Here is a 13,200-nt window from a genome sequence, read left to right on the forward strand (position 1 = left end):
AGACTCAGAGAGGGCTGCCCCGAGAAAGAAAGTTAAGTTGAGGCCTCAAAGAGGAGCAGGATTTGAAACTAACACTGGTGCGAGACATGACTCGGGGAGAGGTGGGATTTGTTGGTGGCACAAAGAAAGTGAAAGCTTTGAAGTGGACGAAGCTTATTGTTTTTGACAATCAGAGAAGATCATTGTGGCTGAAGCTAGCAAGGAAAAGGGAAGGAGGAATATGATGAGGCCAGAGGTCAGCAGGGGTCAGGTAATGCAGGGCCCCCTAAACCATGTAAAGGAATTTTGGTTCTTATCTTGAGGAGCAATGGGAAGTCATCCACAGTCTTGGAGCAAGGGAGTATAGACAGGAGTTGGCAGGGGGGGATGCCAGTTCTAGCAGTAGTTGAGGGGAGAGATAACTGAGGCTGGGACCATAGTGTTGGCAGCAGAGATGGAGCAAAGGATAAAGATTCTAAAAGTACATCGGAGGTACAGAAGTCAGAAATTGGTGAACAACTGCCTGGAGTGGGCCTAAAAGAGATGGGTTAAGGATGTCTCATAGATTTCTGGCATGAACGACTAGTTTCGGGATGATGACAAGCAGATGCAGGTTTGCGGGTGGGATGCAGACATCTGGCATGGCATGAGGTTGGTTTGCAATTGCTAAGTGAATAGATATGGAGTAGGTTCAGGAGAGAGGTATAGGATGGAGTTCGGAAATGGAGGCATTACAAACACATGTGGATGGGTTTACCTAGGGAGAGTGGGTAGTAAAACAAGAGGACCTGGAAGTGAGCTCTGAAGAATTCCAACACTGAGGCTTGGGGGGAGTGGAAAGAGCCAATAAATGAGGCTGAGAGGGATCATCTTCAGAATGGAGGGAAAATAAATGGTTACAACACCTAAATCAGAGGAAGAGAGCATATCAGGAAGTGGGGGTGTGTTTTAGTATCAAATTGCTGAAGTGTCAATTGAGAAGAGGTCTACAGAGCATTCCATAAATGCAGCAAAAGAGAAGTCACCAGTGACATCAGCCAAAGTTTTGCTGAAGTAATGACAGCTGAAGCCACACTGGTGTGGATTAATAATAATAATATTAACATAGTACATTCTCTGTGTGATTTACTGTCCTGTGCATTTTACATATACTAAAGACTAGTATTAGTTTAATGGTAATGCCAATCTGATGAGAGAGTTATTACTTACTATTCCATTCTACAGATGAGAAAACCAAGAAACAGAGAGGTTAAGTGACTTGGCCCAGTTCATATGGCAGAAGCAGAATACAGGCTTAGGCAGTCTGGCTCACGAATTCACTCTCTCAACCATTACACCACCTTGTCTCTTAAGCCTTTGCTGTGTGAGAGTAGAGACAATGCAGACAACTCTTTGAAGGCACTCAGCTGTGAGTAGGGAAATAGGGAAGCAGCTAGAGGTACAGGGGCTGGTCCTAGAAGAGCAATGTTGTAAGGTGGAGACTGGGACTACAGTGTGTTTAGATGCTGATTGAAAGGATCCAGCAGTGAGAATGAAGTTACAGGAGAATGAAGTGATGAGCACGAATGGGGTCCCAGGAGAGGTGGAAGGGTATGAAGCCAGAGTCCAGAAGGAAGGATTGCTTGCTGAAAGACATAGAGACCGTTTTCCTATTGTCTCAGGAGCTGAAGAGAGGATGGGTACAGAAATGATGTTTGCAGGGGGAGATCGAAGGCGCCCCTGTTTAGAGTCTTTTATCTTCTCTGTGAAATAAAAGGCCAGGCCATCTGCTGGGAGGACTGGGAGAGTGAGGTGGAGGCAGAGGGAGTGAATACAGATGGCTGGAGAAATCCACAGGAAAATTGCCAAGTAGCATCAAGGGCACAAGCAGCATCACACTGCTGATCTGAGCAGACTATGGAGAAAAGACGCAGCGGTATGGGCATGGCTGTAGGGAAGCTGAGGAGTGTGGGAACGATCATAACCACATAAAACATGACTTCAGGGTGGGGCAAGGTTAATAGCACATGGGGAATTCTAGTCGTTCATGTACTCCCAGAATGTCTGAGAACCAGCTGTTGGGGTAGAAGAACAAAAAACTCAGAATAATAAATATTGGGGATTGAGACAGATTATATACATAAGCCTTTTCTATATAGATGCAGGTCTAAGAAGTCGATTTGACCAACACTCAAATGGACATTCTCAGGGGCCAAGGGCAAGACACACTCTCTGTTGTCAGGCTTTCAACTGCCCAGATAGACTTTTCCTTACAAGATGAGAAAATAGTGCATTCTCAGCAACGTGCTTGTACAAATAGCAGATTGGAATAATGGGAAAGTAATGACATTCCCAAATCTCATGGGAAAAGCAGAGCTCCGGAAATAACTTAATATATGAACCATAAGAAAATTTCAGAAAACTATTTAACATTCTTAATAGGTTATGAAGAGCCACACATCCTGTAAAGTAGGACCAAAACTTGTATGAAGAACAGAGGATAAAATGAAAGTAAAGTAAGGGTCGTGGGGAAAGAGAGAGAGAAAAAGAAAATGAGCCTTTCTCCTAGGGTCTCTGCAGGCATTCAGGAATTTTGTTGCCTAGGAGGAAGGAAAGATGTTCTCATTTCCTGAGCATCCCTATGGACTCTTTAATCCTCACAACTCTCTGAGGCAGGCGTTCTTTCCCATTTTAAAGGTGGTAACAATGAGGCTAAGAGAGGATAAGTAATTTGCTCAAAGACCCCAGAAAGAGGGGATCTAAACAAGGAGTATCTAACTTCAAAGATCTGGACTTCTGCCTTCCAGGGTAAGGTTCATGAGGGAAGAAAGTTGCAGAAAGAGCTAAGCTGAGCCTCTCTGAGGATGGAGTATTCCTAGCGTGTAAACAGAATAATAATGGCCACTGGAACTGAGTGCCAGTTAGGTGCTGAACATTGTATACCCATTTTTCTGATTCTCACAGCAATCCTGCCTGATCACCATCATCATGCCTTTTTTTTTTCAGATAAGGACATTGAGGCCCATAGAGATTAAGTGATTTGTTCAAGTATTCGTTTTTTTCCTGCTACTATGACACATTGCCACAGACTTGTGGCTTAAAACAACACACATTCATTGGAGAATTCTACAGTTAGAAGTATAACATAGGTCTTATTGAGCTAAAATTAAGGTGTCAGCAGGGCTGAGTTCCTTTCTGTAAGCTCTACGGGGAGAATCCCTTTCCTTGTCTTTTTCCGCTTCTAGAGGGGGTCCTTGTTCCGTGCTCACAGCCCCTTCCTCTGTCTTCAAAGCCAGCAACGGCAGTTCGAGTCCTTTTTCCACTGCATCTTTCTAACTGTCCTTCGGCAGTCATGTCTCTTTGACCACGGTTGTGAATGGCTCTCTACTCTTAAGGATTCACGGGATTAGACTGGGTCCACCTGGACAAAGTAGGCTAACCTGCCCATCACAAGGTCCTTACCTTAATCACACCTGCAAAGTCCCTTTTGACATGTGCCATGTCAGGGAACATATCCAAAAGTTCTGGGGATTTTAGGATGTGGATATCTTTGGGGGTTTGTTGTGGGCATTATTTTGCCTTCCATACCAAGGTTAAACATTATTAAAGGGGCTGAGTCCAGAGTTTAATTTAAACTTGGCCAGGAAATCCTGTTGACTCTACCTTCAAAACATATCCAGAATTCTATTAACACCATTTCTACCACCAGGGTCCAGGCCACTTCATCTCTTAGCAGGATTTCTTCTATAGCCTTCCCTTCTCTTCTCTTTGTTCTACCCTTGCCTTCAATCCAGTCTTAACACATTGGCCAAAGTGATTCCTTAGAAATGTCTCAGTTCATGTCAAGTCTCTGTCCAAACCTTCCAATGACTCCCAATTTGAATTAAGGGCAGTCTTTCCAGTGGCCTATAACGCTGTCCTTCCCTCACCCTAGGAGCTCTGTGCACTCTCCCCCTCACTCTGTTTCCATACACAGTGGCCTTCTGCTTTCCTTGAACATACCAGGCTTATTCCTGGAACCCTGAATGGGAGAGGGTTTACTTCTTTATTCCATGTACTCCAAGACACTGAAATAGAAGAGGAGGACATGGCCTGGTTCTGAGATGCCTCTTTCCTTTCTGATGGGGGAAAGGGAACAAGGATGAATATCTTCTGACTTCACTGCCTGTGCTTGTGCAAGGGGCTTTCCCTGTGGTTGGCAAATCCCTGCTTCCCACTGATCAGTGCTGTGAGGCTGAAGTCCGGGTGCTCACCTCTGCATCGGGTGCATATGTGTGAGGTTTGCAGGGGTCTCTGAAGGGTTTCTGCAATGAAGAGCTTCCTTATGTGGGAGATCTGACTGGCTCCAGCTAGACCTCTTTAACACCCCCTGGTTCCTGTCCAGGGTAGCACACCCACACACAGAAACCATGGGGTTCCTGCCCAGGAGCCATTCTTTCTTGGGTGGGCTACCATCAAGACAGCTCAACTCCAGCAACCTTCCTCTATGTCAAACCAGATCTACAAGAAACTTTGACACTTACAATGATGGGATCACAGGCCGCTTTACAGCTTCCCCTCCCTCTGTCCTGCCGTATCTTTCCAAGACTCTTTTCCTTACTTAAATACGAGACATAAGGAAGGCTAACGAGTCAGCTTCCTAAATTCCTGCCTCATCGCTATTATTTACCAGGGATTCCCTTAGAGATTCACACTTAGCTTTGGTCAGCATGGAGAGGCCTTTCCTTCCCCCAGTGGCTCCCCTAGATCCAAAACTCAAGACTGCAAAGACCCTGTCCCTCTTCCCCAACTTGGGAAGAGGGTGGGGAAGACGGGCATGATGGAGCATGGATGGACTTGGTGATAGTAAGTGAGCAGAGTCCTTTGTCTATTATAAGCCCCAAGAAAGGTAGCTCTCTTCAGAATGTGAGACACTTATTGTTACAGTAGGTAGTTAGTCAGACATGAAAGGGCAGGAGAGCACTCACCTGCCACCCCCCTACAAACAAGAATGTCAGGCAACCATCAGGTGATGGTCAGTCAGTTGTTGTTAAAACTGCCTCTTTAAAATAATAATTGGTTGTGGTTGGCACCAGGGAAAGGCAGTCTCCCAATGGAGAAAGACACCTAAAGTTCATGATCAACAGCTTCCTGATAAGATCTCAGGATTTGGGTGAGTGCACTCAAGCATGCACACTAAGAGGCAAAATAGTGGAGTTTAATTGGTATATGACCTTCTAGGAGCATTCAACTGGTAAGGGTAGAATGCCGCAAGTGAGCGTGCATGAAACTCCAATAAACACACTGAGCATGCAGCCCCTGCCCAGTGCTGGTAGGCCACTGTGCATGTGGGCAGTCCACTCCAAGGAAAGAATCAGGGGGAAAGGAACACAAGACCCCGAAAGCATGCCAACACATAAAACACCAAGTCAGAAGGTCAAACTGCACACTTGATCCCCCAAGTTGCCCACTTGACCCTCTTCCAAGTGTTCTTTACTTCCTTTCATTCATGCTGTAAAGCTTTTAAATAAACTTTCACTCCTGTTCTAAAACTTGCCTCAGTCTCACCCTGCCTTATGCCCCTTGGTCAAATTCTTTCTTCTGAGGAGGCAAGAAATGAGGTTGCTGCAGACCCATACGTATATGCCACCAGTAACATTATCAACTTCATTCATCTTGGACTCGGTTCTCCAATGCCAGAAAATCAGAAAAATGTACACAAACCATTACAGATGTAAAAGTCAACAGCTATGTGGAGTGAAAGATTCAAGTTGAACTGAGAAAAATGTCATCTGCTGGTCAAAGAACACATGTCGGCCAGATTTGTTTAACTGGTGAAGAAACATCTGATTAAACGGAAGGAATTGAATGTGGTCTAAAATTTCATTTTCTTAGTAAAGAGGGTACAAATTTTTTCCTAAAAATTTTACTCATTCATAGCTAAAAATTCTAAGACTTTAAAATTTGAGTACACTCTTATTTTATTTTGAGAACTTTTCTCTGGCTTACAAATACTGTATGTAAATAAAAAGCAATGTATGTTTCCAGCAGAAACTTGAGAAACAAAAACATTTCAACAAGAAGCCAAAAAATCATCCAAAATTGCCCAGTTGAGAGATAATCAAATTTTGTGGAAGATAGAATTCTGACATGAAGTAATTTAGGAATGATCGTAAAAGAATGAACACACTTCATTCTGTAAACCAAAAACAAAATCCTAAGCCTCGCAACCAACTGAATGGACCCCCTCTGGGCCAAGGGGACCCTAGAGAAACCTGAAGAATGGAATTCGCAGCCATTAGGGGAAGGCAGGTTAGACATGCCTAATGGTACCCTCTCCTTTTTGGAGTTTAGGCATAACCGACCAGGATTAACTTTAAAATAGAGATCATAAGACTAACAAAACAGACTCTTCATGGCAATAAGATTCCAAATTTCAACCTGATTTTGATGTAGCATCACATAACAGATGGTAGGTCCTGAAGGAAATAAAACATATCTTAGCCCAAAATATATTTCTTTGACATATTTTGAAATGGCTCTGCAGAGCCATCTTTTGTGGGGGATCTTTGCATTTGTAGAGAGTCTCCATTAATACAGCCAGGACATTCCTGGATCTAGGAGAGATTAACCAAAAGCCTGATGCCATTTAGGGTCTGAAAAGAGACATTTACCATCCATTCTCTGTGAAGGCTACCACCTATGAGGCTTCATCTACATAACAAGAAACTTGGTCTCCATAATCTCCTTTATCTTAACTCAAGCATTTATTTCTACTGACTTAAAGTCTTTAGACAAAGCCTAACTCTTTCAAACAACTCCCAACCAGAAAAATCTTTGAATCCACATACGACTTGTAACCACCCACTACTTCTTTGAGACATCCTGCCTTTTCAGGTCAAACCAATACATACCTTACATGTATAGATTCACGTCTTTGCTTGTAACTTCTGTCCCTCTAAAATGTATAAAATCAAACTGTAACCCAACAGTCTTGGGCACACTTTCTCAGGACCTCTTGATACTGTTCTCTGGGCTATGCTCACTCATATTTGCTCAGAACAAACCTCTTTAAATATTTTACAGAGTTTGCTTTTTCCATTAACAATTCTGATTTTACTTTGCTTTATTTTCTGAGTTGGAAAGTTATTCAATGAACACATTTGAGGAAATGAGATTTGGAATATGGAATTTGTTTAAAACCACTAGGGCCCAGAGACAACAGCTATCTCTATTTTGCCTTAAATACACTCACAGCAGTTGACAAGGAATATTTATACATAAGTGGAAACACCCAGGATCCATTTCGTCCCCTTCACTAATGCCTACTTGTTCTTGATGTGTCCTGGGTTGAGAGATCAACATGTATTATACATGGCTTCTGACATCTCACATGGGCTCTGATTGAATGAGAAACCCCTGAAGGAGGGGAGAATAGCCAGGGGCTGGAAGAAGACTCCTCAGGACAGAGACCACTCTTAAAGTCTTGAGGATGTACATTTCCTAGGGTCTGAGTTGGTTTCCTCTTTCTGTATCTTGCAGATTGAAAGGCAGAGCAATGAGAAGCAGCAGAAATGCAGAGAGACAAGGATTCTAGGTGCTTGGAAGTGAGGGTGGAGGCAGCCTGGGAAAAGATTCAGCCCCAGACGACTGCACCACGTGGAGCAAAGATGTCTTCTCTTTTATACATGTCAACCAGAAGGCGACAAAAGTCAGGAGTCCATGATTTTACAGCTCCCTGTTGTTACCCAGTACCCCTGTAAGATTTCCTAATCATTCTTTTATAATTAAAATATATATATTTTCATATCCCTTAGAGTTGTTTATGACTACTAAAATTGTTTTGATTTTGTGCAAATGATCCAGAATGAGTAAAAAGAAAACATGGTAACTAAAATTCTCAAGCCTTGAAAAGAAAACATTACTGTTTATACTACTATTTGTTGAGGAGCATTTCAGAACTGATAAATAGCAAATATAGGTATTTTTTTTTACTGTGAGTCAGGCATTTTTCTATGGGCTTTATATGCAATAACTGTGTCTTTCCAACTACGAGGTACATTCTGTCCTCCTCCCTGTTTTACTTCTGAGAAAGCTAAAGTCTAGAAATGTTTCCAACCCAGAAAGTGGCCTCAGCTACCAGGCTTGGCTGGTTCTTATGTATTTCTTCTAAACAAAATAAAAAACTCAATACGTTCATTCATAGAGTTACTCTTCACACAGCAAGGGCAATGGAGGGTCCAGTTAACAGACTACAATCTGGAGCCACACACTGGGGCTTGTACCGTAGTTCTGGCAACAGTCCAGTGGCTCATCCTGGGCAAGTCATGTACTCTCTCTAAACTTCAGCATGCTTCCCTGTAAAAATGGGCAAGATATCATGCCTATCTTTAAGGACTGTTTGGGCAACTAAATAATATTTGAACTGAACTTGGCACAGTGTCTGGCTCAAAGGAGTGTACCCATTATGATTCCTGATACTTAAACTCTTACATCAGACACCAAGGAGACCTCTGTATGTATCCAGAATGCTATAAATAAGGGTCCTCTCATTGATTAGGGAAAATCTCACAAACAGGTGCAGAGAAATGTGTGTTGGAGGGAAGATGATCAGGGGAGTGTCCAGGAAAGGAGTTAAGAGCTCCCCACAAATGGACAGGTGATGTTTGGGCTGGGGGAAAGAGAAACGTGGCAAAAAGGCAGAAGTCATCATGGAAGGAGATTGGGATGGCCTTTAGATGCTAAGCCTGGGGAGGACTGCAACGGGGCTGGGAAACAGAGCCACCAAGAATGGGAGCTCAATGGGAACCAGTCAATGGGGAAACTCCAGGTATCTCTCACTTTCTCTACTCTCACTATCCAAACCTGGGAAGAGAATAGATTCAGACAAGGAAGGCCAGCTGAGTCTAACTGGACAGTAAGTTAGAGTCCCAGCAAAACAGCCAGCCAGCCTGGACAGCAGCCCCTGAGGTATAGATTTAGCTCAACCTTACTCAGTATTGCACAGACCATCTATTTCTTTTATAATCAGCATATGATGAGAAGAATGCTTTCTTTCATCTTGGCATGGGGCTCTGGAATGTCCAGTTACAACCCTGGTATGCTATCAAAAGATTTCATATCCCAAACCTTTGGCTGTTGTGTCACTGGTATGTTGGCCCTAACATAGTCTGAAAGGAAGCAAAAGCCAGTACCTTTTTGATAACAATTAAAATCTTGGATTTACATAATGTGACATGACGTGAGGGCCATTGTTTAGCTTTTGGCATAGTTATGAATGCCCAGGGCAGAACACCAAAGGAAAAAGTCTACTTTGAATGCTTTCTCAGAACAAATCTGAGAGAATTCACTGGTTAATGTAAATACATGTCCAAACAAGTACTGGTTTGCTTAGGGAGTACGCAGAGCTGGCAAGCCTCACTTGGCATACAGAGCACGAGTAATGCTTCATTTTCATGAGGGATCTTGGGGGTCTATAATGAGGACTATGTGGCATTTCCCATGTGTCTCTTTGGAACGTGGGCTGATTCTACCCACAACGGAAGATAGGCCATCAGAAAGTACATAGTTCCTGAAATCTCTGGGGTTCTACAAGATGTAGATAATTTAATAGCATATAAATGAATTCGCAGAAATATACCCAGAGTTCCCAGAGTAAAGAACTTGCCTTTTCCACAGGTAAGCAAATAGGAGTGCAAAGTAATGAGACCGTATTTGGGGTGGGGGTGGGAAGTGAGACTGATTTTTAAACTATGGCTATAGGCAGTTCCAGGTATGTTTTAAACATCGTGGCATCCCTGGAATAATTGTGCAGTCTCCCTACTTGACTATTCTGAAAGATAACACTCATTTGAATGTATGTTCATATGTATAAAGCACATAAATCCATTTTTAAGACATAACTTTAGTCATATTGCAGGTATGAGTTCTGATCATTTGGACATTTTCTATCAGAGAAACTTAAGGTTTAGGATGAGGGAAAAAGCTTAGAAAGTAATTAGGAAAACAAACACTTCCCTAGTCCTTGCAAGTGGTCTTTACTAGTTGAAGGAGGGGCCAATGGGAGGAGCTTATTTATTTATCTATTTATTTATTTATTTTTGAGACAGAGTCTTGCTTTGTTGCCCAGGGTGGAGTGCAGTTGACGATCTCGGCTTGCTGCAACTTCTGCCTCCCGGGTTCAAGAGATTCTTACACCTCAGCCTCCCAAGTAGGTGGGATTACAGATGCCCACCACTACACCTGGCTAATTTTTTATATTTTTAGTACAGATGGGGTTTCACCATGTTGGCAAGACTGGTCTTGAATTCCTGGTCTCAAATGATCTGTCTGCCTGGGCCTTCCAAAGTGCTGGGATTACAAGCGTGAGCCACCACGCCCAGCTGGGAGGACCACATGGTCGTAGAGCTCCTCCCAGCTGGACGCGGTGGCTCATGCTTGTCCACATGGACATCCTCTGGATGTCCCCTTATATCCAGCCAGAGGGTGTGACTTCCTGAAGCAAATCTCCTTTCTGCTCAGATTTGGGGCATCATGTGATTGTTTATGCAAAGTGTGTCTTGTACTGTAGCGTCCTTTATTTTATATTTCAACTCCAGCTGGAGCAAGATGCTCCAGGGAGATAGGGCCTCCCAAAGAGCTCTAGGATTTGGGGGGATTAAGTACAGTTGAGGGGTGTTTGGAAGAACATTATCCAGTCCTTCAGGCTTAAAGGAGGGGATAGTGACCCAGAACTCAGGACAAAAGAGTCCCAAGAGGCAGAAATGCTGGCAGGAGGGAACTCCTCTGTGGGTGTTAATATGTCAAAGAGGACTTGGAATTATAAAGAGAAATAAGAAATTCTCTATGTTAAGATAAATAATTTTTGAAGTGTTAAAAACCTGATAAGAACTGAAATTAATGTGAGGTAGACTTGCCAGGCAAAAATTCTTTTATCAGATAAATTTGGCACCTCACACTTCCATCTGAATTGTGCACAACAGATCAAATGAAGATTTCTTGTGTTTTATTTACCCCAATATTTAAAAACAGAACAGTTTAATGCATTCTCCATGTAACAGCTAATTCTGGAGTAGGTTTTAAATGGACCGGGGAAAACGTACAATTTTCACTTGTTTCCTAGTAAGTTTAAAGTCATTGCTCTAAGAGGTCACTTCTGTTCTCATCTGTGTTTGCTGCAACTCCCCTGCCCCCCAACAAAAGCAACAACAAAATCCCAAAGCAAAAAAGCCCTTAAGCAATAAAACCGGTGTCCAAGAAAACATTTAGTTTGAAAAGAGTTGAAAAATGTAGCCTTGGAAGAACCACTGCTTACATGGGATTGTTCAACAAATTCCTGTTGTGTGAGGTTTGGCATATACTTTCTAAAAATATAAGCATCTGGGGAAACGAGACAAAGCGCAGGTCTTGGACCAAATGAGGCACACAGTGTGAATCTGTTAGTGATTATATCCATAATGAAATATTTGCCCAAATTTAGCAGTGCAAAATCTAATACAATAAGAAAGCCCAGCAGGCATGGTCCTTACCATAATATATAGCCAACAGAGAAGGTACATATGGCAGTGAGTCCGCTGCTCCTGCTGGGATACTGATGGTGCGATGTCCTCATCTCGATTAATATAAAGGGCAGAACCGTCGTGTGCTGGAAAATAACAGAGACTAGGTGACACAGATTCTTATCATTGTCTCTCTGTAGTTGTTTTTTCTCCGGTAGGAGAATGCACACTATAAATTCCTAGGAAAGTGTCAGGCAGAAAGAAGTCTACGGCTCGCCAAAGAAGTAGAATGGACATAAAACCACATAGTGCCTTGATTGCTCCATTAATATTTTTCTTCTGTATCTTAATTTTTGAAATTTTGTTTTATTTTTTGCCCATTACAGAGAATTTTGATAGCATAGAAAAATGTCTAAGAAAAAACTGGAACAAAAGAAAGGAGTAACAATAACCACTGTTAACATTTTGGTGTACGTCCCATTTTTTCCTTCCCTGTTCATATTACTTATACATAGTTAATATCATACTGTGTGTGCACTTTTGCTTTGGATTTTTATCATAATATTGCAGCATGAGAATTTCTGATATGGTATTTTAGAAATTCTTCTAGAAAATCGGTCTTGACCATAGCTTTGGAGAACTCCATTATATGGATATACCAAGATTTATTTAACCAATTCTTGTTCCTGGATATCAAGATGTAAAAGATTTTCAGCCTTGCATTTATTAAAAACATCATGATGAACATCTTTCATAGAACTCTTTGTCTGAATGTTAAATTATGTTTTTGTTGTCAAAGGCTATACAGATTTTAAGGCTGTTGATAAATAATGCCAAATTATGTGTGCGCGAGCAGCAGGTTAGCAAACAACGCCAAATTAGCTTCCAGAAAGGGTGTGCCAGTTTGGACCAGCAGTGCATGAATTTAGACATGATGTCTGAAGGCAGAATTCCAAGAAGCTGAGTAGAACATCTTTTTGTTTTTCTGATCCAGTAGTTACTCTAGACACTAAGTTTATTGGAACAGGATGGAGATGAAATTTATCCCATCTATTGGTAAGAAGAAAGGAAACTAAAATTCTTAAACCTTTCAAATGTTCAGATGCCCTCGGTTTTGAAATTTAGTGGACAGATATGAGGAACAAAGAGTTTCTAAGATAAAACTGGGTCAGGATATGTATTTACCTTCCAATATTGGAGACTTTCTCAAGAGTATAAAGATGGCAGAACTGAAAACTGACTCATCAGCAGGTTTAAATTCTATTTAGTACTTCCTAAACAGCCGAGAAAGAATCATTGCCTTGCTCTTCCTGCATTATTTGTGTATTCAAGGCAAAGGGAGGAAATTGAATATTATGATTTTCAAAGTCTAATAAGTATTTTAGCAAAATGGAACCAGGTGGCAAGTGGGCCTTGGCAGGCAAAAGGCATGTTGGGGATATCTAAATGAACATCTTTGGAGCAACCTGTTGTTTATATTCTTAGAAAAAAATAGAAAGGCATGATTTTTAAGAAATATTAAGGCCGGGCGCGGTGGCTCAAGCCTGTAATCCCAGCACTTTGGGAGGCCGAGGCGGGCGGATCACAAGGCCAGGAGATCGAGACCATCCTGGCTAACACGGTGAAACCCCGTCTCTACTAAAAAATACAAAAAACTAGCTGGGCGAGGTGGCGGGCGCCTGTAGTCCCAGCTACTCCGGAGGCTGAGGCAGGAGAATGGCGTGAACCCGGGAGGCGGAGCTTGCAGTGAGCTGAGATCTGTCCA

General features: G+C 42.3%; 1 protein-coding gene across 1 annotated transcript in view; it reads right to left on the reverse strand.

The window, feature by feature from the left end:
- Window positions 1–13,200, reverse strand: part of AIG1 (androgen induced 1) — a 285,647-nt gene that overhangs the window by 37,447 nt on the left and 235,000 nt on the right. The window contains 1 exon segment of the mRNA XM_017847604.1: window positions 11,466–11,581. Coding sequence (XP_017703093.1) covers window positions 11,466–11,581 — 116 coding nt within the window.

Source organism: Rhinopithecus bieti, unplaced genomic scaffold (assembly GCF_001698545.2).
Source record: "Rhinopithecus bieti isolate Rb0 unplaced genomic scaffold, ASM169854v2 scaffold_29254, whole genome shotgun sequence".
In the NCBI taxonomy this organism is placed as follows: Eukaryota; Metazoa; Chordata; class Mammalia; order Primates; family Cercopithecidae; genus Rhinopithecus; species Rhinopithecus bieti.